At 42.4% G+C, this 23,784-nt stretch overlaps 1 protein-coding gene across 1 annotated transcript in view; it reads right to left on the bottom strand.

Annotated features, from left to right (window-relative positions):
• ADGRG2 (adhesion G protein-coupled receptor G2) overlaps nt 1–23,784 on the bottom strand; it is a 122,124-nt gene that overhangs the window by 10,983 nt on the left and 87,357 nt on the right. Inside the window, exons 9-24 of the mRNA XM_081792677.1 lie at nt 23,449–23,502; nt 20,062–20,114; nt 19,164–19,219; nt 17,068–17,107; nt 16,484–16,521; nt 15,166–15,260; nt 14,567–14,633; nt 9,614–10,005; nt 7,159–7,333; nt 6,809–6,965; nt 5,786–5,929; nt 4,891–5,013; nt 4,192–4,237; nt 3,954–4,057; nt 3,045–3,166; nt 1,452–1,720 (exon numbers count right to left, since the gene is read on the bottom strand). Of these exons, the coding sequence (XP_081648803.1) occupies nt 1,452–1,720; nt 3,045–3,166; nt 3,954–4,057; nt 4,192–4,237; nt 4,891–5,013; nt 5,786–5,929; nt 6,809–6,965; nt 7,159–7,333; nt 9,614–10,005; nt 14,567–14,633; nt 15,166–15,260; nt 16,484–16,521; nt 17,068–17,107; nt 19,164–19,219; nt 20,062–20,114; nt 23,449–23,502 (1,935 nt within the window). The remainder of the gene's footprint in view (nt 1–1,451; nt 1,721–3,044; nt 3,167–3,953; nt 4,058–4,191; nt 4,238–4,890; nt 5,014–5,785; nt 5,930–6,808; nt 6,966–7,158; nt 7,334–9,613; nt 10,006–14,566; nt 14,634–15,165; nt 15,261–16,483; nt 16,522–17,067; nt 17,108–19,163; nt 19,220–20,061; nt 20,115–23,448; nt 23,503–23,784) is intronic.

Below are 23,784 nucleotides of genomic sequence, written 5' to 3'. Positions count from 1 at the left end.
TTCATGAATCACTGAAAAGAGCCGATAAGATTTTAAAAACGTAGTCAGTTAGGGCGCCTGAGCGGCTCAGTTGGTTAAGCGTCTGACTTCGGCTCAGGTCACGATCTCGCGGTCCGTGAGTTCGAGCCCCGCGTCGGGCTCTGGGCTGATGGCCCAGAGCCTGGAGCCTGCTTCCGATTCTGTGTCTCCCTCTCTCTCTGCTCCTCCCCCGTTCATGCTCTGTCTCTCTCTGTCTCAAAAATAAATAAACGTTAAAAAGAAATTTAAAAAAAAATGTAGTCAGTTGAGGGGCGCCCGGGGGGCTCAGTCGGTTAAGCGTCCGACTTCGTCTCAAGTATCTCACAGTTCATGAGTTCGAGGCCCTCATCAGGCTCTGTGCTGACAGCACGGAGCCTAGAGCCTGCTTCGGGTTCTGTGTCTCCCTTTCTCTCTGCCCCTCCCCCGCCCCTGCTCACCTTCTGTCTCTCTCTCTCTCTCTCAAAAATAAGTAATAAAAAAACATTTTAAAAAATACAGTCAGTTGAGTTTTGGTTTTTTAACAAAAATAACGAGCTCCCTAATAACAGAAGCATTCAAGCAGAAGTTAGATCATCTTCAGTCAAGGATAAGCCACAATGAGGAGGCTCCTACATTTGGTGCAGAGTTGAGTGAAGGGGACTTCAAGACATGTGCCGTGTCTCAGACTTTGTGACCCACCACCACCAACACGTGGCATGATCTGAAAACTGTGTCACTGTGGCAGTGACGTTCCACCGGGTTTTACCTGTACGTTCATCTCATTCTGCTCTTCTGAGGATAGTGCCATGCGTGTGTGTAACATCTGGGACACACAGAATAGAGTGGGGCTGGCTGGGAGGTGGGGGACTGAGAGCTGGGCCTCATTATCACCCTGCTCACCTCTTCAACTTATTGAGCACCTTCTGTGTGCCAGCCCTGATTCTAGTGACTGGAGATACAGAGAGGATTCATAGCCCCAACCTAAAAGGGGTTTTTTTTTTTTTTTTTTTTTTTAAATTTTTTTTCAACATTTTTTATTTATTTTTGGGACAGAGAGAGACAGAGCATGAACGGGGGAGGGGCAGAGAGAGAGGGAGACACAGAATCGGAAACAGGCTCCAGGCTCCGAGCCATCAGCCCAGAGCCTGACGCGGGGCTCGAACTCACGGACCGCGAGATCGTGACCTGGCTGAAGTCGGACGCTTAACCGACTGCGCCACCCAGGCGCCCCAAGGGGTTTATGTTCACAACCAATCCAGCGTAATATACAGGTGTTCTAGAAAGAGACTGGACAAGGTCGCCCTGTGGGCAGTGCAACGTATAGGGACAAAAAGCTGTTTTAGAAACCTGCCAAGTGTGACCTGCTTTATCACCGTTTCTGTGTAATGAAAAATCAAGATACTGGAGCGAAAGCAGAGAAAGCCCAGGCCACGTGCAAGCAAAATCATACATACCCCAACCGACAATGCAGAATTTAAGGATGTATTTCCGGATGTAAGTATTAAACACTTTCACGAGGGCCAGGTACATATGGAATGCTTCCAGGCCCATCCATGTGAATGAGACCAAGAGAAAATAATGCAGAAATACGGCCACTGAGATGCAGAGGCCTCGCACGTCATACAGAGCAACCCACGAGTCCAGGAGGAACACCAGGTTCAGCAGGAGCAGGGCTGAACACAGCTGGAGGAGGATTTTGGAAGGGTAATCCCTCCGAATCTTTCTAGAAGGAAAGGACAAGGAAGGAATCAGCAGCACATTCTGACAGCCCTTGTGTGAGCGTATCTAAGAAATTTATTTTTATTCTTCGGTCAATGTCTACATGCATAAATTTCTTCTCTGTGTGTGTGGGAGGGGCAGGCATTAAAGTCAACGACCGTAAGGATAACAACAACAACAAATCGAAACAGAATACCCTGTTATAACAATATGGAAAATTTGTATTGACATTCCTGGGGAACCTTTTACATGCTGACTGTTGACCCATCCTTTCAAAGAGTTTGTAGGGGAATCTACTAAGCGCCCCCCCCTCATTTTCCCCAAGCTATTGCTCGAAGCATTGCTGTCGCTTCTCATACGATAGGCTCCTATATTCAGATCTTCAAAACATAGCCAGGTGCCCCAGTTATCTCATGTTATTAGTTAAAATGAGATCACGGAAAGAAGAGTCTGAACTATAGCTAAATGAAACGGGCGTAGGAAATTACAGCTAATTGATGACATGTACACATCTATGTGTGTGAAATTAGACGTGGTGAAATCATTCGGAGTAATTTAGCCTCATTAATTGTATTTCCAAAAGTCCACTAGAAGATCTGTAGTCACAGCTGGACCCAAAGTTTGGCACTGAAAGTAAATTTGTGCGTTTCCTGATCAGTGTCCAAAATCTAAATCCCAGAATGTACGTACCGTTTAATTCAGTTAATGTAATCGAAGTGCCTGTTTTCTTTGTTTCCAACAGAATTTGTTGGGAGGCCCCACTCCTCCCCACAGTGACCAAAGGGACCCTTCGGGTAAGCCAAGGAGATGCCATTATTTGGAATGTCATTCTTGCTCTGACCTACTTACAAAGCTGCGCTCATGGAATATCTGTATTTTTCAATGAGGCTTTACACCTTTTATTCTTCATCCTCTCACCTGCTAATGTTTTCCATCTTCTGTGTTTGTTCAGAGTAACTTCAAAATGTAATCAGTGAAGCATAGCTCTTAGGCTGTACACAAAAGTATGGTCTATATCAGAGTATAAGCTGTTAGGTTTTAAGGTTTGCATTGATCTTTCATTTCACACGTAACGTCGGCTAGCTACGAGGCATCATTCTAGGGTACAGAGGTGATTAAGACGCAACCCCTGCCTTCAGCAAGTGCAAAAAGTGGTAGGAGGAAGTGAGTATATTACCCAAAAAGCCCCGTTAAGTTTTGCATAAGGGTGGCACTTCTAGGCAGTATACAGGACGAGGTAGGCCAAGGAACGCACTTAATTAAGACCTTTTGGCAATGGAGGGGAGTACTGTGCCTTAGAATCCAAGTTCCCAGTGTCGGATACTCACTCAAAGGCTAAGTAGGTTACAAGAGTAACTGACAGAAAAATCGACGAGAGCCCACAACCAATATATGTGATAAACGTCAGAGCCATCATCTGAGTGGGTGGCAAGGATGTTCGAGATAGGTCCTGGAAAATAAAATACTGCTTTCAAGACCAAATATTTGAAATAAATAAAAGAGCTAGGATTTACAGTTATGGAGTATTCTACGTGTCCATCCACAGTTCATTCCACAAAACTACAACGTAGACGCGATTATTATCACCAGAAAAAACGAATGAAACTGAGCCCCAGCGAGGTTAAATAATGTGCCCAAGGTCACACAACTATGAAACGGAGGAACCAGGATCCAAATTCTGGTCTGGCTGACTCCAAAGCCCAGACGCTTATCAGTGTGTTATGATGCGCTGGAAAAGCACTGGGCTAGGAGCTTCAAGACCTGAATTTGGCTTCAGGCTCTTCTATTTCTTAGTTCTATGACTGTGGACAGTCGCTGAACCAATGAGTCTTATTTCTAACTTCTTACAATGACAATAACAACACTTCATTCCACCTATCTTGCAGGCCTGTTGGAGAGACTACAGAAGATAATTTATGTCAAAGCGTTTGGTGAAAATGTTAAAGTGCAATGCAAACCACACCATTTTTCTTAGCCATTTTAACCTGAATCCCCTAGTTCTCGCTATTCAAAACAGGAAAACTTGTGTGTAAAAATAGGCTGGAGAAAATACTTCCACGTTCAAGAATTTTCTTTCAAGTGCATTTGCTTACTGGAAGGGTAATTTCATTAGTCTCTGACTTTGCCACAATGTCATATCTGCTGATCAAAGTCATCCATCACATTAGACATCACGGCATGATGCCCAGCTACCCCTCAGGCCCAGAATCTAAAGCGAGATAATGTGGGATTATTACCAGTAGGACGCCAAAGCTTGTAAGGTGGCTGCAGGTACAGACGGTTTCATTCGGTTTCCTGTCTTTAACAGAGCAGCCATCGGACGACCAGCCTCCTCTGCCACCTGTTGGCATTGGGAAGAGTATCTGTCCTTTCAGCAAGGCCACGGCATCGATGATTGCCCCATCGCTCTTGTCCCTTTCTTCCTCCCTCTGCCCCTGCCCCCTTAAGACTGAAAAAGTTATGACTGGAACCTACCATTTCTGTGCAAGTCCCAAAATACACATCTCACTGTTAAGTCATCCTGCAGTGGAAAGATAAATTACAAATAATTAATTCACTGAACTGAAAAAACTGAAAACAATTGGAAAAAAATTATGAATTTTTTAATTTCAGAATCTCATTCTTGATTTTTTAGAGAATTCCAATTTTATTCTAGTCCCTAGAAAGAGTGGGTCTCAAATAGGTCAGTGCTTCTTAAACTCAGCAATTGTACATAGGAATCACCTTGAGGCCTTGCTAACATGCACATTCTGATTCAGGGGGCCAGGGTGGGGCCTAAGAGTTGGCATTTCTAGCAAGCTCTCAGGTGATGCCGATGGTACAGGTCTGCAGACCACGCTTTGAATAGTGAGGCTATAGATAATGCTCAATCTGGCCTGAAATGAGAGATGTTTTCTCTTTGGAGGTGAGAATCAGACCTGTAGCCACAGATCTAAATGCACTAAAATTAGGTAATTGATAATAGCTGGCTATTGCCACTGCTCCTTCTTGGAAATTAGGTGGCCAGTTATCAGGCATGCTAAGACCCAACAGAGTGACTACGTGATTCTAGTCTTACACACTGCCTTGACCGAGTTTGAGGTTCTGCTGGATCTCCTTTTTTCTGGCCAACTCACGGACACGGTTTGCACAAGTGTATTTGGTCAATGAACAGACCAGACGGGCCTCTCCCACCTGGCTTGGATTGATGTGCTTTAATGTGACCGTCACATTTCTTGTCAAGTTGTTGACCGTCAGGTTTGCAACACTGGATGATATGACGTAGCTGATCAGAGAAAGGTTCTCCAGGGCAGGGTCCTAGCACACCAAAGAATCGACAAGATGGCAAGGGTAAAAATGAAATGTCATCAGAGAATTTTAGAGCTGGAAGAGACCCTACAGCCCACTTAATCCACATGGTTTATTTTACAATCTAGGTGAGAAACTGAGGGTCACCAAGTAATGTGACTTTAGAAAGAGCTTGTCTGGGGCGCCTGGATGGCTCGGTCGATTAAGCGTCCGGCTCTTTGTTTCAACTCAGGTCATGATCTCATGGTTCGTGGGATCGAGCCCTACGTCGGGCTCTGTGCTGACAGTGCGGAGGCTGCTTGGGATTCCCTCTCTCTCCCTTGCTCTCTGCCCCTCCCCTGCTTGTATGTGCATGCACATGCCTCTCAAAATAAATAAACTTAACAAAACAAAAAAAAAAAAAGAAGAAAAAGAAACAGCTTGTTCCACTCTACAGTACTCTAAATACTGAGTTAAGTCTCACAAACTGACACAAAGGGGCCCTCGTGAATTGTATAGGGAATATAACATTAAGCCACTTAAACTGTGTGTTCTTGAGCAAGTTAAACCTCTCTGCATTTCCATGTCCTCATCTGTAAAATTGGGCTAATAATTTAATAGAAGTGCCAATTATTGTTATTCATCATTACCAATATCGCTAGGTCCTGTTTAAAAATAAACTGCAGCTTTCAGTGGTTCGTTTGACTGATAGCAGATTTAAGAATATGTGAGAATTAAAAGAAACGAAACTGCAGCGCTCCAAGATAAAACCTAAACCAAAAGCAGTTAGCATGAACTTTACCTGAAACAGGGCAGGCGTTTCAAAGAAGTTGAACTGAACCCTGGAAGCCAGCTCCACATCATGAGCTGGTAAATTACTCATCAGTGATGAAGGCAGAGTAATAATGCCAATACTGTTCTCAGGAGCCTGAGGTTCCAGAGAAACCTGAAAATCAAGTAAAGGATACCAAAAATGCCTGGGGCTAGTATAACGAAGAGGTGGAAAACCCGAAGAGGTGGAAGACTCGAGAACTAGTTAAGCTGGAGGATCCCGTAAAGGCATTTATTTGTGGTGCCTCTAAAATCGGTTGTTCTTGTGTCTCTGACTGCTCTGAAATTGGAGAGGATGTGTAGTTGGGCGATGAGGCCTCAGAGCAGGAAAGGAAACAATTTAAGGATACACAGAAATGGTCAGAAAGTGTAGGATATTACATGTCAATTACATAATGTCAACATTACATAACATGTACATGTCCACAGAACTGGGCGGGAAAAGTGCACGGTAACTACAGACACACCAACTTGGCCATCTGTTAGGGTCAAGTCTTCATAGAACCACACGCACTAAACTTGCAAAGGGAAGACTATAAAAATTAAGTTAAAAGGCAAGACTTGGTTTTTCTTGGGTGTTTCCAGCCCCTAATCCCTATAATAGGTGGCTGGAAAACGCTAGGAGCAGGAATGATACTCAGCACCACTACTGAGACCAGTGCCATCAAAACACTTGTTAAAATATTGAAATGGGTTGATATGTAGTCGATGTCCCTGCTCTCTCGCCACTGGACACCTCTCCCCACCTGAGCAACACTACCCCCCTGCAAAACTTCCACAGTCTACCTGCTAAAGGGTTGACACTGGGCACAAAGACCTCTGAGATCCTGCTCCAGCCAAGACCAACGTCCTTTTTCTGATCCTGTGGTACCTCATTGTTCTAGATATTAAATACTTTGAGTATCGCCCCTGACTGTAAGCAGTAATTGCCTCCGTCATGGAGACTACAGTTATATACAAGAAAAGGTTTTTTCCACAACTGATTAGGATGTACCTGAAGATTTGCAGGGTCTTGGGCAGCAAAGGTAGTTGTGTCGAAATTACTAGCATTCACTCTGATCACGGCCAGAGCCAAAGAAGGGGAGGTTAGAGTTATGGTCTTGGTTGAAAAATTCAGCTGTAAGCCAATGTCATCCACTATTTTTAGCAATCTGCAAAGATAAGTGGTAGTTCAAATTCAGCACTCCCACTTTGTCTTCCCCATTCTAAGCAGAATATGCAGTAACAATTTAACGAGTCATTATGAACCTCTTATGTGGGAGAAAAATACTTGGCTATAATTAATCCTGCATTCTTACAGTTAGAGGGTCTCCTCTATGACCACATCAGTTTGCGAAGTCATACCTTTGGGCCAGAGGAGCCAGCAAGGCAGGTGGGGAATGAAGGAGTTTGCTGACATGGTTTATCATTTCTCCCGCGAGGTTAGGCTCCAAGCTGCCCAAGGACAGAGCCTTCTCCATCTGGGACACTTGGTTCTCAAGATCAGAATCACTGCTGCTGCTGGTGGTGTAAACAATTTCTGTAACAGAGAGCCAAATCGTTTTATGAACACATAATGGAAAAAATCACTAATAAAGAAACGCACATAGACTCTATGTCCTGGCAAACGTACGCCTAGGTATTTGCCCCAGGGAAATGTAAACGTATCTTAAGAAGACTTGTCCGTGAATTTTTATAGGGGCCTTTTTCATAACAGTCCCAAACTGGAAACTCAAATGTCTATCAACTGAAGAATGGATAAACAAACCGTGATCCATCTATATAATGGACAATTATTCAGTAATTAAAAGGTAGGAGCTACTTGCAACAACATGGATGGATCTCCAGTTCTCCAACGTATTATGTTAACTGAAAGGAGCCGGACTCAAAAGGCTACATATTGTATGAGTCTCTTCATATGACATTTTAGAAAAATCCAAAGTACAGAAAAAACAAAACCGATCGGTGGTGGCCAGGGGCTGGGGGTAGTGGACAGGAGTGGACTATAAAGGAACACGAGGGAACTTTGGTGGTCGTGTGGCTGTTGGGTGCTTAATCCAACCTCATGGAACTATAAAAATTTCATCTATCCATAGATCTGGATGAGTTTTACTGTATGTAAATTATACTTCAAGAAACCTAACTGGGGTGCCTGGCCGGTTCAGTCGGTGGAGCATGGGACTCTTGATTTGGAGGTTTGTGAGTTCGAGCCCCACACTGGATGTAGAGACTACTTAAAAATAAAGTCTTTAAAAAAAAAAACAAACGTAACTGAACAAAATGTAAAAGCACATCAGTGTATTTAGTGTATATTTGTAAAAGTATAAATATACTTGTTTTTAATTTCTATCATGCATACCGGATTTTACATGGATAACTAGAAGCTCTTTTTATGAAAAAGAGACTATTATGAAATTAGTAGCTGGACGACCAGCTGTAAGTTGGTTTTTAATAGTGCTTTTTAATTGGGAAACGATACAAACCTGTCTGGCAACGAAAAAGTCTCTTAATTCCACCACCTAACATCCTATTTCTTATTTTGCAGATTCCCTTCTTATCTCCATCCAGGTGTCGTAACATACTCTTATAAACATAGTGTACCGACTCTTCCTTGTTGTGTTCTTTTCACTTCATTCCAGGCCTGGAAAATGCCCCCAGGTTTCCATCGAGCTGTTCTTATGCGCAGCTGCAGTCGGTGAGCTCAGGTGACTTATCGACTTGGCGTATTTCATTACTCCTTTCTTGTGGGACTGTCAAGTTATGTCTACTTTTTAGCTACCGAGTAATTCCCCGACACATCTTTCATATGTATGTCACTTGGCTTCTGTTGCGTCACTGGCTGAAACCCCAGCCCCGCCCACAGAAGCACAGGCACAGCAGGCCACGTTGCTGGCCTTCCCGGGGAAATGGTCAGGTGGGATTCTGATGGTCACCGGGGATAGCTTTGCAAAGGTGGGCATTTTTAGGCCCAGGCTAACTAGTTTACTGAAGCCCCAATGATTTTATAATTTGGCCTAAAATGCCCATATTTATAAAAACAAATTGAGAGAGCAGTGCAAATTCAAAGAAACAGCAAGTCCCTTGGCAGAACTGGCAGAAGCTTCCAGTCTCCAGGGGACGCTCGCACTGTGGGGGAGGAGGCGGAGACCACAACCTCCGCTCCAATCTCGTCACCGAGAACTTGGTTTTGCCTCCTACTCGCCGAAAATCCAAGGACAGTCTGATTCTGACTCACTGAATTGAACCTTCAGAGCATCCAGAATTCTCTCTGGCGTCTTTCGCTCTTGCCTTTATCTCTTTACCCGTGAGCCTACTTTGTGTACGGGGAGCCCTCTGCAGTTTCCATGGCATCCTCATGTGAACCACCATTCTAAACCTAGTGCAGCTAGTGTGGTTATTTCCGTCTTTAAGTCCCCCAGGCTGGGTCAGGAGGAGCTAAGTGGCCTATCCCAGATCGCGCTGCCTGTGAGGGCCCCTGCAGACCCACATCTGTCGCTCTGAAAGTTTTTCTTTCTAAGTGGAATTACTGAATTTAATAGTTCAAAAGTTTTCTCTTTGCAATGTTGAAAACAGTGAGCTACCAACCTTTTGTAGGAGAAAGAAACCTGTAAAATAAGTCATCTCGGTAGAATATGCTAAGATCTATTCGCCTCAGGGCTATTTCTATGTTCTATGAAAGCCTGCAGGAAAGCTCTCGATATCAAGCAGATATCGTAAAAAGAAAGGTCCAACGTGGTCTTATTACAGATACCTTGATTTGGCAGGCTGGCATCTGCCAGATTGTAACACACGTAGCAGCAGCTTGGATCCTCATATTTACCTGTCTCGTCAGGAGGTGTGTTGGTCGTGATGACATTCACAGGGACAGACGTGGTGGGGGAGGAAAGTGAGGATTTCACGGATGGCAGGGTGTGGGAAAGATCAGTCTGGGGCAGAGGGGAAGAGACAGTTCCAGACTTGGGGGGCGTGTCAGTGGTAGGGCTGGAAGCAACGAGAGCTGTCGGCTGGGGAGAAGGAAGGTGAATCGCTCGTGTTGGAGAGGCAGGGTTCTGGGTTACAGGTGGATGGCTGAGAGGTTCAGCAGAAGAGAAGGCACCGGAGACCTGGGCCGGAATGGTGGCCTGAGGAGCAGCTGGGGTGGAACCGCTAGAAGAAGAAATCGGTGGGCCATCTGGATGACCAGCAAGACATACAACAGGATCCTGCGGGTCACTAAAGGAAAGAATCAGAGACATGCACGTGAGACCCGAATGAGTTAGAGGGAGGCTCGTCTCCTCTGGCAATCATGCGACACCACCAAGGCGACCTGGCTCCATCGGGGACCTGCCACTCCCAGCCTCCGCCCCTGCACACCTTCTGTGCCCTTGCCACCGGCCCCCTGCCCCTGCCCCCTTCTACCACTTCCTCCCTGGGAGAGGAGTGAGCCAGGAGGGATGCTCTTTTATGAATTCCCAGTTCTGGTTCACTCAATCACCCCTCCTCTCGGGCTCTTGTGCCTTATCCCCTGTCATTCAGTTGAGGGGATCTTGTAACACTTCTCTGTGCTCCTGGGGGAGGGGAGCGGTTAAATGCCTTTACCCAACTGTGGTTTTCATATATTAGGAATCTGTCTCTTATGGTTTTTTTAGATTTTACAAAAACGTGTTCTCAAAAAAGTAGAATCACATGCCCAAACTGTTCCTAACGTACTGAAAGGTTTTCTAAAAACTTAAATGCCAAAATATCATTTTCCTTTAGTATTCAAATCCACATTGACAAAACTGGCTCATCATTTGTAGAACAATTGATTTGACTTTGAAGCTAAAGCACGTCCGTTTCAAAACTACGTCCATAACAAATTCACACTCTTGTGTCAACTCAGTATTAACATGCGGTACAAAAGGGCATGGCATAAATTGAAAAGCAGCTCTAAATTTATCAAAGCAAGAAAATGTTCTTCAAGTTTTCCCTGTAGTTTTTGTGAAGTACATAATTCGGTCAATTACAATTACAATCTTCCGGGTGTTGATCCATTATTAGAAAAATGTGGAAATCATTATTATTGATTTGGATCATGGAACTTATTTCAGCAAATTCTCATACGAGTCTTAGTGAGTCACAAGTGAGCCTTTCCTTTCCCGGAAACCTCAAATTTACCTCACTCATACGCAGCGTGGTATTGGCTGGGATAGGTAAACCACACTGCCATTTTTTTTCTTCGATTTACTAAATTTTGTTTCAAGAAAATCTTGAAGTGAGGTTAATGACACATAAACTTCTGTGAAACCGATGAACATAGGAATCTGTCTGAATCGATTTTCTACTGCTATAGCCTGGCATGATGCTAAATGGCACACAGGTAGTGAGCAGGAAACGTTTGCTGAAGGAAGAAAATGAATGAAGCTGAGGCCACAGGGGTCCCCAGCCTGTAAATCAGCTACGCCCTCAATGTTGCTTTAGCCCAGCGGTTTTCAACCTAGGCTGTGCGTGAGAATAACCCTGAAGACTTTTTAAAAACAGAGAGATTTCTGTGGCCTATTCCTCAGTGTGTGTTCTAGTTGGTCTTGGCGCAGGGGTGAGGATCCCAGGCCCATATATTTTCATGGCATGGAAGCTTGAGAAGAACTCGTCTGCTATCAACATCCACCAGTCTTGGGGTGGGAGGAAGAACAACCAGAGGGGGCAACAAACTATTACCTAGGGAAGCCTCTGATGGATCCAGTTTTAGCTGATGACTTAAGAGCACCAACTAGAAGATGTTCTTAGAGCCTCTCTTGGGCGAGAGGAAGAAGGAATATTAGGTTGAGGAACCCGAGGCAAGTGACACCCATTAAGAGAAATGTTGGCTCGGTCCAGTCTGGCCAGACATCCGGCAGAGGCCTCTCTACACAGCCTGAAGTTCAGGATGGCAGTGTGAACAAAAGGGGTGCCAGACAGTCAGAAAGGTGACGCGTCGAGAAGCCCTGGCTGAGGCTCCAGCTCTCATTACTCTTGTAGGCAATCCACCCGACTTCTCTGAGACTCTGTTCTCTGAATTGTATACTCCAGCAACTCACGGGGCCAAGTCATGGCAAAGGTGCTTTACGAAGTATAAATTAAATTTCCTTCTTACATCTGGGGGTCTGCGGCAGCCAAACCCCCAAGCGCGAGGGTTCCCATTCACGGGGCTCCACCACGAAGAGGGTACCCTCTATCTAATTCTGCCCGCACTCCTGCTATTCGGAGCCCTCCGTCCGTTGGGAGAGGCACACGGGGAGTGGCAGGACGGTGATGGGCAAAGCCAACTATATATTAGAAATGTCAGAGCACTTCAGCACCAGTGCTGGGGCTCCTGCCCCAGACCAACTGAACTGGAATCTCTGGGGTGGGTACTGGTATCCATATTTGTTTTAATATGCTTCTTCACTGAGGTGTAGCCTACGTACAGTAGAGTGTACTAATCTTACATTTAGAACTTGAAGAATTTTGATATACGTATACACCTGTATCATCACCGCCCAGATCAAAACAGAGTACTTCCGGCACCCAAGAAGACCACTTTGACACATCAGTAGGATTTAAAGGGCCCAAGGTGTTTGCAATACGCAGCCAACCTGAAGAACCAATGTATCGGAAAGACCCTGAGCCATCACCTAATTCTAGCCTAGTGGTTCTCATGTTTGGCTACACGTTAGAGTCACCCCACGCAGAAATTCTGAGAAATACAGAAGCCTGGGCTACACCCCAGACCAATGACATCATGAACCGGCAGCACTGGCTTCACCTGGGAACAGCACCAGAAATACAGAATCTCAGGCCTTTCCCAGACCTGGTGGATCGAAATCTTAACAAGGCCCTCTGGGACCGTATGCACAGTAACCTTTGGGAAGGGCTGATAGGACTTACTTCCTCATTTTACAAAGGAGGAACCCGAGACTTATTTCTGTTTATAAAGAAGCAACAGCCGGACACACAGCTAGTTGATGACAGAGCCCTAGCCAGACACTAAGTTCATCCTCTGCCCGCTTTTCTGTGTCCTGCTTCTTTTTCCTAACAGCTCTTTGAATAGGCAGCCATCAGGGGTCTGTGGGGCTGCCTCAAAAGAGCTATGGTATCTTCATCTGATCTAATACTTCTAGAAATTCCATCTCCCAAATGGGCCTCAACCCTCCAGCTTAATGGGGCATGTTAAGCCTAAAACTTAAATACTGTTTACTTTTTACTACGGAAAATGCTATGAATTCTGAAGTCCTTCAGCTATTCCTTGAGGTCCAATGTTTAATATATCCCAGGAATATGGCTCACACAGGGCAGAAAGCTACAGTTAGCCTTCTGTCCCCATTTAAGAAGTTTTACGTTGAAAAACGTATGTCCTTTTGTTCAAATACAAATTTTACCTGATTGTAATAAAGTATGGAAAATGCTGCAAAGAAAAAAAGGAAAAGTAAACAAAATACTGCCTGTACTGACAGTAGGCAGGCCAATCACTGGGAACCCCTGTGAGTATTTTCATTCATTCACTCCCTAGCTTTTCCTACGTATATTTTTATACACCTGTGATCACGTCGTCCATAACTTTGGGGTCATCTGCTACTTTGGAGCGTCTGACTCTCAGTTTCCCTCCACTGATGTGGTGAATTTAGGGCAGTGGTTCTCAACATTGGTTGCACATTAGAATGACCAAGAGGGCTTTTAAAAACCTTAATGCCTAGGCTGTGTCCCAGACCAATTAAATCCGAATCGCTGAGGGTAGGAGACTGGAAATAAAAGATTTTCAAAAAAAATTTTAATGGAATTAATTTTAGGCGTACGGAAAAATTGCAAAAATAACACAGTTGTGTATCCCCCTAACCCGGCTTCCCCCAATGTTAACATCTAATGTCTGGAATTGGGACCAAATAGCTATGAACATTTAGCATGTTACACAGATGGCATCTCAAGTCACTGAGAAAAAGACTTTTTAATAAATGGCACAGGATCACTGGCTACACAGTTTGGAAAAGATTAAATTAGACCCATACTTCACACCACACACAAGAGTAAACTCCAAGTGGATTTAATGTAAAAAAAAAAAAAAAAAGAAACCATATAAATAGTAGAAAACTTCAAGGGTGAATTCGCCCATAACCTGGGCATAGAGAAAGGCTTTCTAACTAAGACTCCAAATCCACAGGCAATAAAAGAAAAGACTAGTAAATTTAGCTACATTTTTAAAAAATTTAACTGACGTGACAAAAACATAAAGTCGAAAGATAACTGACAAACTAGAAGTAAATATTTGCAACATGTACCACAAAGGGTATTAATGTCCTTAGAATACAAAGGACTCTTAAAAGGTGATCAAATATCCACTAGAAAAAGTGGGAAAAGACATAAACACACAATTAACAAGAAAGATACAAAAATGACCCCCAAATACATGAAAAACGTTCAAATGGTCCTCATAAGAGAAGCGCCAATTAAAAATAACAATGAGATACCCTTTCTCAACTACCACACCAGAGAAATTTAAAAATATGAGGACATTCAGTTGGTGAGATTTGCGTGTGTGGGGGGGGGGGTATGTCAGAATATTTGTAATACTCCCTAGGTGATTTTAACTTGCAACCAAGATTGCAAACCATTGTTTCAAGGTAATGGTCCAAACGGAAACTTGATACAAGAGAATAATGCATTTTGCCTAAAACTGAAAGCCCTTCTTCACTATCGATATTCCAAAATTCCTTGGCCAGCATGGTGATTAAATATTGTTGTTGTTGTTATTATTATGATTATTATCACTTTTAGGAAAAGGGTCAGCATATTTGCTACATACCATTGCAGCTTTTCTAACTCTTCCGGGGAGGAAGGGCAGGGTATCCTGACAGAACAGCAGCACTGTTCTGGAGGAGGCAACAGAAAAGAAAGAAGAAAATACACGGTCAAGGATAAGACAAGACAGAAGCTCAGATCCATCAAGGATTAGGATTCCTACACCAACTACATTTTAAAGAGCATTCGTCTAAAACATGATAAAATAAACGAGATACCATTATATCGACAATTATACATTCATACTCGGTGCTCGAAATATTTATTGAGTGAATAATTCGGGGGTGGTTATACATCTGCAATTATCAGTTGCTCTTCAGCAACTTCTAAGAATTCAGAAGTAAATCCATCCCGGCAGCAATCGACCAAACACTCCAAAGAGAAGTCAGTCCCCTTCTCTCAGTAGGGTTTGTTCTACCATGTTTTCAAATAAGGTATACTGAAACTCTACTGAAAAAGCAAGAAAAACCACCTTTTAGAGCTCTCTAAATACTGCCCAAGACTCATGTTTAAATTTATCAATTACATTTTCAGTTTTACACAGAACACATCAGAGTCATATGAAAACAAACACGGCAATAAAGACAGAGAGAGAGAACTTACCCATCGGCCGAATCTTTACTCTTTTCAAAGCAACCATTACAGCACATATGTTCATTGTTTTATTCATTTTTATTGTGAATGTACAATTTAATGTGCTGTAAAGAGAAATATATTTATATAACCAGAATGTCACTAAACTGGAAACCGACCTACGTATTTGTAAATGTTTTTTTCAAACTTGGGAGTGAGAAAAGGAGGCACTGATGCTGCTAACTTGCAACGTCAGCCCAATAAGCTGACCCATGGCCTTCTACCATGAGCCATTTATACAGGTTTCCATTCACAGAGGCTGCAAACCAGAGACCCTCTGACCGCACACAGCTGCTGATTCATTCTGCCCGTCGTAACCATGGACTGGCAAAGACAAGCATCTTAACATCTAGCCTTAACCCCAGCTGGCTACTTGCCTAGTATCTGTAGACATTTGAATTTCTATCATGGGAGCCCCTTCACATACCAGCCCAGACGAACATCAAGGTCTCTTAAATCCAAAAATCTCTCTGGCAATTCAATCTAGATGATCAGATAACTAGCAATTTAAGACATTATCGCTTTTTTTTTTTTTTTACTTCAGTCTTGGTTTACGTGGAAAAATGTTAATGTTGCAAATAATAAAAAAGTGGTGAGTGACATGAACTAAGTATATATAGCGGATAGGGATTCAATCCAGAATTTCATGGAAGAATTGCCATTATTTGTACCAGTGAATACCGTGATGAGCAGAAACTGTCATTTTCTAGGACTTTTACTCTCACAGATGCTCGGGATTCAGGTGGCGAGATTATTGACCTACATAAGCCATTCGCTTATGCAGCCAACACAGCCAATGGACACAATTTAAAATGATCATCTGTGCAACATCAAATAATTGTCAAGCAATCTCATATTCATCCCTGCACACACCTTTTAATTTCTTTTCTCTTCCTTTCCCATCTTTTCCTTCCCTCTCTCCTTTTTCTCCCAAGCGCCATATTATGTTCCTTCTTCTCTGTCGGGCCTATCACTAGACTGGACCACTGGGAGCCATTTCTTGGTTATAGTGGTGGCCCTTGGGGCTAAGGACACTGATGATGCTCAGCGTCACAGAACCGGAGGCAATGGCCCAATACCACTCATCCCTCTGTGATTCATAATGAAATGAGAAGATGGATGTGACAGAATCGTGAGCGTTTCAAAGAATAAAAACATATATCCAAAATGTCATTAATATGTATTTATTTTAGAGGAACACATGTAAATTTGCAACCTAAGACTCCTCAATACTTTATTTCTCATGAGTAGAGAAACAATATGTATAAAAATATTAAAAATGACTCACCTTTGGGCCTCTGCTGTAGCACACACTATAAAATAAGTCTGAAACAAACAACATATATATATATGTGTATATATATATATATATGTATATATATATATATACACACACACACACACACACACACACACACACACACACACACATATTACTCTGACAGTTGAGAATGTCAGACAAAACAACCCAGGACTAATTACAGTATCACAGAATCTTAGAACCACAATAACCCCCAAGGATCATCCAGTTCACATTCCTATCAGATTCCTGACGCATCATCAAAGCTATTCAGGGCATAAAGGCTCTACTTGCATACTTCTGTCCAGGGAACTCACTACCACACAAGGGAGCTCATTCTGGAGCCCTCGTTTTAAGAAACTTTTGGTTTTACATGAAGGAAAATCTACCCCCTTGTAACAACTATCCATTGTGCCCAGTTCTGATTTCCGGAGTAACAGAACTAGTCAGTGTTTTTCACATGACAGATTTGGGGAAGTTTGAATACATTTTTCCTCAGGAACGCAGAGATCCATGCTTTCCCCCAAATAGGACAGTAATTACAAACAAGGTATAGGATGTACTGTGATTACCTCACTTAAGGTTTGCAGGGTTTTGTTTAGCTCTGATCGCCTGTGAATAAAAGGAGAGAAAATGACATGAAGGAGATCACTGGTGATGTGGAATTCAAAACAAGTTAGATTTTTAGCAATTCAATTAAGCCTATGGTATTTATTGCCTGCAGTGTTCACTTTGAAGAGGTAACACTGGGTATAATGAGATTCCTATGTGAGAAAAATAAATTATTTCTATGACAAGGGAAACTGACCAGACAGAAGCCGTAGAAGTTCTAGCCAACAGCAAGATATAAATTATGGTTGAACAATGTTGTTACTCATTAGGCTGCTGCAACCCCCAGGCAGCTTCTTCTGGCAGAGGGCCAGAGAAAGAACTGGCCCGAGGGCAAATTTCTGAAAGGGGTCCACCACTCACCATGGGCCCCTGCAACCGCACCTCTCATTTGCACCTCTCATTTCTTCCCTCATTTCTTCCTTGTTCCCTCTCCACCTGCCCCCACCTGCCCTCTAGCACTCTCCAGCACCCCCTTCCCCTCCTCTCCAGAATTTCCCTCTTTCCTCTCCTGCCATCCCACTCAACAACACTTTTATTTCTTCAATGTGGGAGAGCTTCACGGGAAGTTGGGACAACTTAGATACTTAGAACATCCTTTGGTACCCTGGACAGGTCACGTTCATTGTAGTGATTGTACCGTACCGTTACTTGTTTGCATCCTAGGTCTATCCTACCGGACTCCAGATTTCTGGTTCTAAAAATTGGCCTCATGCTGGAACCACCAAGGGAGCATCCAAAAATACCAGTGTCTGCGTCTCAGCCCCCAAATACAGATTTAATTGTTATAGGGTGTGCCTGGGCATCAGAATTTTTTGAAAGCTCCCCAGGTGGTTTTAATATGCAGCCAAGGTAGAGAACCACTGTTCTAGAACCAGTTTTCCATCATCAGAGTTGGGTTTATCCCCAAGGCCAAAACACATAGGAGGTGCTCAACAAATGCTTCATGGCTTTAAATGAACTCGATATTTCAAGTCTAGTAACTAAGCTGTATTACAGGTATGCAAAGCTGTGTTCTATTTATGAATTTGTGAGTTTAAAAAAATGTGTCTTGTCACTATTGTTTCTCATCTCAAGTTTAAGATACTTCAAGGGCATTGATATCTTCTGCTTTTCATTTCACATATATACTATGCTTTGAATAGCTAGGAAAGTTAGATTTTTCTCAGGAGGTAAAAAAAAAAAATAGGCATAAAGGACAGGAATATCACCTCTGCCCATCCCACTTTAACTGTTTGCCACTATAAACTCAGTGGAGCCCTAGAGACGTTTGATATCCACCAGGTAGGCTCTGGGCCTCCTGTCCACCTAGGCATCGCTGAATCATCAGAAGCAGCCAGGTCAAAATGCTAACTGAAAGGAAGACCCTTAAGAGGACCTTCGTCTCCTTTTGTTGTGGCCTCGGAGAGGTTTTTTTCCTTCAGGGCCGTCCCAGATAGTCCCCAGAGCTCTGGGTTCGTTTCAAAAGTTTATGAAAACCTCATTTGAGAGGTAGCAGCAAGGTTGAGAGAAGACGAATTTTGTCTCTAATGCTGTTTCCCTGCACGAGGGTGAACACATGGCGTTTCCCCTCCCAGTGACAGTCAGGTAAGACTGTCTCTGGGCCTGACATTTTGACCTTTTGTCTAACGGGGAGCATCCATGTGTGATGTATTTCTCATTGTCTGTGCTTGTCCTTACAAGCTGCCATCTACCTAACAAAGAGCTCTCTCTGACTTTTGGATGACTGATGTTTCCCGAAAGCATATGAACAAACGGTATACCTGCCATCCTACCTTGAACTCTTTCTACCTCTCTGGCCACCAAATCATATTAAAACTCAAACACCAATTCAAATGGAGCTCGTACATACTTTCAGATCATCAAAGAGAACAGCCTCATAAGGATATTAGGCGATGGCCAGTGACTACCAATGCTAATTTGCTAAGAACTCAAGAACCAATTCTTTATAACCTTCGGGTCTATTTCCTATTCTCGGTTTCCAAAAGAAAAGGTAGCTCAACAAGTATCTTTCCAACGTTGATGTCTTAACTTTTCAATCAAGCAGCAGATTACTCACTTGAGTTCACTTAGAGACAGGACTCCAGATAAGGTGCCATTAGCCAGATTTTGATTCTGTAGAAGCACAAAATCATTAAGAATATAACAAATACCGTTGTGTTTTTTTACACTCTCTAACAAGAAGTCGTTCTCCGGTTTCGTTGGCCACCCAAAGAACTACACCCCAAAGACTGAATGCTAACTGCTTGGAGTATTACCTAGCGAACGATCAAATCCATATTGGCTCAGCTAGTTTTTGTTTCTGTATCTCCTTTAAAAATATTCTGAATCAGCAAGTCTAATGTGCTAATTAATTTCGTTATTCCAAGGGTTCCCCCAAAAGAACACTAGTAAAGCTCTCCACAGGAAAGGTCCCGGAGTTAAGTGAAAGATCCCAATGTGAAAAGGGAAACTTAGTAGCAGCCATCACCCCATTTGTAGCACGTAGCTCATTGCCTGGCACAGAGTAGATGCTCAGGAAATATTCACTGAATGAACAATCTACATTTAGCTGGGCTCCTCTGAACCGATCTAGGTTATGGGAAGTATATGCATCCAAATCCCCCATGGGGTGGAACGGGATCAGAATCAGAAGACTATTCTTAGACCCAATCCATTTCTTATTGCTAGAAGTTTCTAATATAATTTTAAAATTTAAAAGGCAATAGAATTCCATCATATCAACATTCAGCAAGTCTAGTGAAAACCAAAATACGATTATTAAAAAAAATACTATGATTATTATGAAGTCAAACCCTCTTGACAAAGCTAGTGATTCAACAACACGTATTTTATTTAATTTTGGTCATAAAAATAAATATGCCAAATACCATAAATAAACTGTACCTTAAACAAATCTTTAAATGCACAAGCACTTGCTTTTTAAGTTAGCAATAAAAAAAATCTTTAAAACGTACCTGAGTAACACTGCTTTCTTCATACTGAAACATTATCTCACCTCTAAAAAATGCTAAAAATAAATTTTCAAAACAAAATTTGAGACTTCCATCCTTAGGGCTTAAGGATTACTACAACACAGGAAAAGGATTATCAAATTACTTTATAAACGGTTTCATCAAATTCTTTGTAGGTACTCACAGTTACTGTCTTTTCTAGCAGAAAGTTAGTCAATGACTCAATTTTCAGAAAATGTGAACTATAAATTTTATGTGGGAATGCAGAAAGAGAAAAAACTTGTCTCCTTGTCAAGAAATTCTAATCCTACATGCTTCTCATCAGAGCTTTGTTTCCCATAAAGATACTAACTGGGGGAACTGTGGCTCTAACATTAAAAATCTTTTCGGGCTGTTTTCATTGCCCAATGAAGGAGGGAGGGGAAAAGTGTTTTTCAGCAATTAAGCAATCTTGTGAAAGTCTATTTATTCCTTGCCATTTTGGGTTTTTTTTTTCTCTTTAAAATATAGTACCAAATGCAATCTCTCTCCTGGGAACAAAGTTGAGATTTTGCTCTTGAAATCTGAAAAGTGTGCAGGGAGAATCCTTTCTTTAGTGGAATAACTCATTGTGGCTTTCATTCTAGAAACACCAGAAAACTCTACTCTTAAAATGCTCACTTTGGGAAATACAGAACCCATTTTAAGTCGACCTGTTTTCCTACAGGGTATACTCGGAGGAGCTCAGATTCTACCGGAAAAAAAAAAGAAAATAGAGACTCCTTAACAGAAGCATATTGTGTGCACTTCATAATCTACAGAGACAGAAAACTGGCCTCTTAAGAAGAAGGGCAAAGAGGCCATAAAAACTAGAGCAGGTGTCAGCTACCTTTTTCGTGAAAGATCAGATATCTGAGGTTTTGTGGGCCATATGTTCTGTCAGAACTACTCAACTATGCATGAAAGCAGCCAGACAATATGTATGTGAATGACATTGCTACGTTCCAATAAAACTTTATTTACTAAAACAGGTGGCAGGCTTTATTTAGACTATGAGCAGTAGTTTGTCGACTCCGGAACTAGAAGGTTGAATGCTTCCTCAGCTCATCTTCTGTAACAATCCAAAGTACAACTGATTCTCATAACCAAGTTGGTCCACTTTCACTTAAAACAGCTGACAAAGGGGGCACCTGGGTGGCTCAGTCGGTTAAGCATCCGACTTCAGCTCAGGTCATGTTCTCATAGTTTGTGGGATCGAGCCTCACATCGGGCTCTGTGCTGACAGCTTGGAGCCTGGAGCCTGCTTCACATTCTGTGTCTCCCTCTCTCTCTGCCCCTCCTCTGCTCATGCTCTGTCCTTCTGTACCTCTCAAAAATAAAATTAAAATGTTAAAAAAATTTTCAAAAAAAAGAATGACAAAGCCACTAGTCCAGCGATTAACCAGATTCATCCATTCTGGCCACTTTTCTAACTGAGAACCTCAACTTCTGCATACTGATATCGAAATCTCACTTGATGCAGTGCCTAATTATTAAAAGTAAAGATACTTGACATATACACAGAATTACTCATCCATTTTTGAAACAATTCTTAGCTCTTAAAATTTATTTAGCGTGTGCATGTGTGTGCGCACCTGCGGACAGCCACAATTTCTCTCCCTCACCCGTCCGTTCTCCAAGTCCATCCTCCGGTCTGGTGGAATGCGTGCTGAGTTTCACAAATGTGCTGGGAGCACAGCGGTAGCAGAAAAACCAGGAAGCCACCACCTTTTGACCCTCAGCCTAACTCTGCCTGGTCGGCTCCCAGTTTTTTCAACAGCCTCCATTTCCATTAAGGAACTCAGACTGGAACCTGCAAGAAGTGAAGGTTTCTAGTTTCTGGCAGGATATCATGGAATTTCTGGTGCCAAAAAAGTTGGTTCCCTGATGAGGCTGTTTTCACCAGACACTAAAACAAATGGTCAATTCAGTTGCTTAATTGGGGAAAACATTACTCCAACCAGCTTCCTGGCATCTGTTATTCAAGATGACCAGTTTTTTTTGACTAAATGTTCAATTTTCAAAGTTATCAAACATTATGTAGACACAACACTAAACTAGACATTAGTCACCAGTCCAAAACACAGATGAAGCATAAAAATAATGAAATTATGGAGAATTCAGTAGAGGAGGGTAAGCGAAGATGCAGGGAAGGAGGGAGGGAGGGAGAGAGGGAGAGAGGGAGAGAGAGAGAGAGAGAGAGAGAGAGAGAGAGAGAGAGATACACAATATATGAAAGTGAAATGAACCTAACAAGTTTTTTCCCCTTAATCAAAGCCAGATAATATTTTCCTACTGTATTCTACCTGGTACACACTATCAGCAGAAAGCTCATACGAGGAAATCTCACATTCACACAAATAGAAAATGTCTGTGGACCATTCTTTGAATACAAAGTTTTCTTGTTTTCCAGCACCATTCCAACCTTAACTCATTTTTCCTGAAATTGTTTCCTATGTTTTTCAAACACGTTATTAAACAGAACAAAAAGAACAGACTGAAAGGAAAATATTCCTGTAAGAACGGTTTTTTAAGACTTAAATATTACAACATACTCCATTACCTTCCTCTTCTCTCTTCTCACGATCCAGTTCTGACCTGCCACACCACGTGTTTATGTTTTTTACATCTGCTTTCATTGGTTTTAACAAGGAAGGGAACCCAGAGAGCCAAACCGACATGAGAAAAATGGTTGTTTCATTCCTTCTGGCCCATGGCAGAAGGGAAAATATTCCCCTTTCAAAAATAGCATGTTCTCAAGAGATTTCCATCTTAATTTTAAGAAATAGTGGACAGCGTGGGCTAAAGATGGCAAAATACACTATGGACACTACTGGAATTAGCATCCAGTTAAACTAGGTGGACGTGAGGTTTTCAACATGCTTAGGAGAGCAGTTTATTTTATTTTCGGCAAAAGATGACACCCTGTTTCCAAGTTTTCATATTTAAGGTTCTGTGGAAAAGCTTGAGGGATTTATATACCAGAAGTTGCTTTCAATAATTAAGTTCACTACTTAATATATTCATAAGTCAACCTTAAGGGCATTAGTTATGGATTTAAAGCTATGATGAAAAATAGTTGGTGTGGACGGACCTTCATGTTCTCATATTAAGTATGTGTGCTGCCGAAGCAAGCACATCGTGTTCTCATATTAAGGAAGTTAATCTATCATCTCACTAAGCAATGGGAAGATAATTTCAGGCAGATGTCAAATTTGCTTTTGTCTTCATTTGGGACTTCTTAGTAGCCAGGTGGTACGAAAAGAGACAGATCAGAGAGATACACATCACATACTCAACAGGAGAAAAACAAACCTTTGCTCCCCACGGGGCGCATTCACCTGGTAGCGTGTAATGTACATAAGCACTAACCTGAGTCACTGCAAATAGATGACAAATTGCAGACATTTCCCTGGGGTTTGACTCCTGCAAAGAAAACACAACCCAACCGGTTAAACATGTCATCAAGAGAATTCACAAATGTACATATCAAACGTGGACCAAAAATATGCTAAGTTGGCTACAAGTGGCTGGATGAATTCCACAAAGGCTAAGGAAATGAGCTTTCGTTTCTTAGTTGGCCAGCTCCAGAACTTCCTTCTTTACTATTGTTCAGTATGTCACTCACTGTCTGATCCCCTACTCCTCCCTAAAAATATTTTTGTCCCATTCCAAATTAATCCCTCCCCTGTCCAATATAAAAAGAAC

The sequence above is a fragment of the Panthera onca genome, chromosome X (genome assembly GCF_046562875.1).
Source record: "Panthera onca isolate mPanOnc1 chromosome X, mPanOnc1 haplotype 2, whole genome shotgun sequence".
Classification (NCBI taxonomy): Eukaryota; Metazoa; Chordata; class Mammalia; order Carnivora; family Felidae; genus Panthera; species Panthera onca.
Note: the sequence above shows the minus strand (reverse complement) of the source record. Positions and strands in the feature narration are given on the sequence as shown.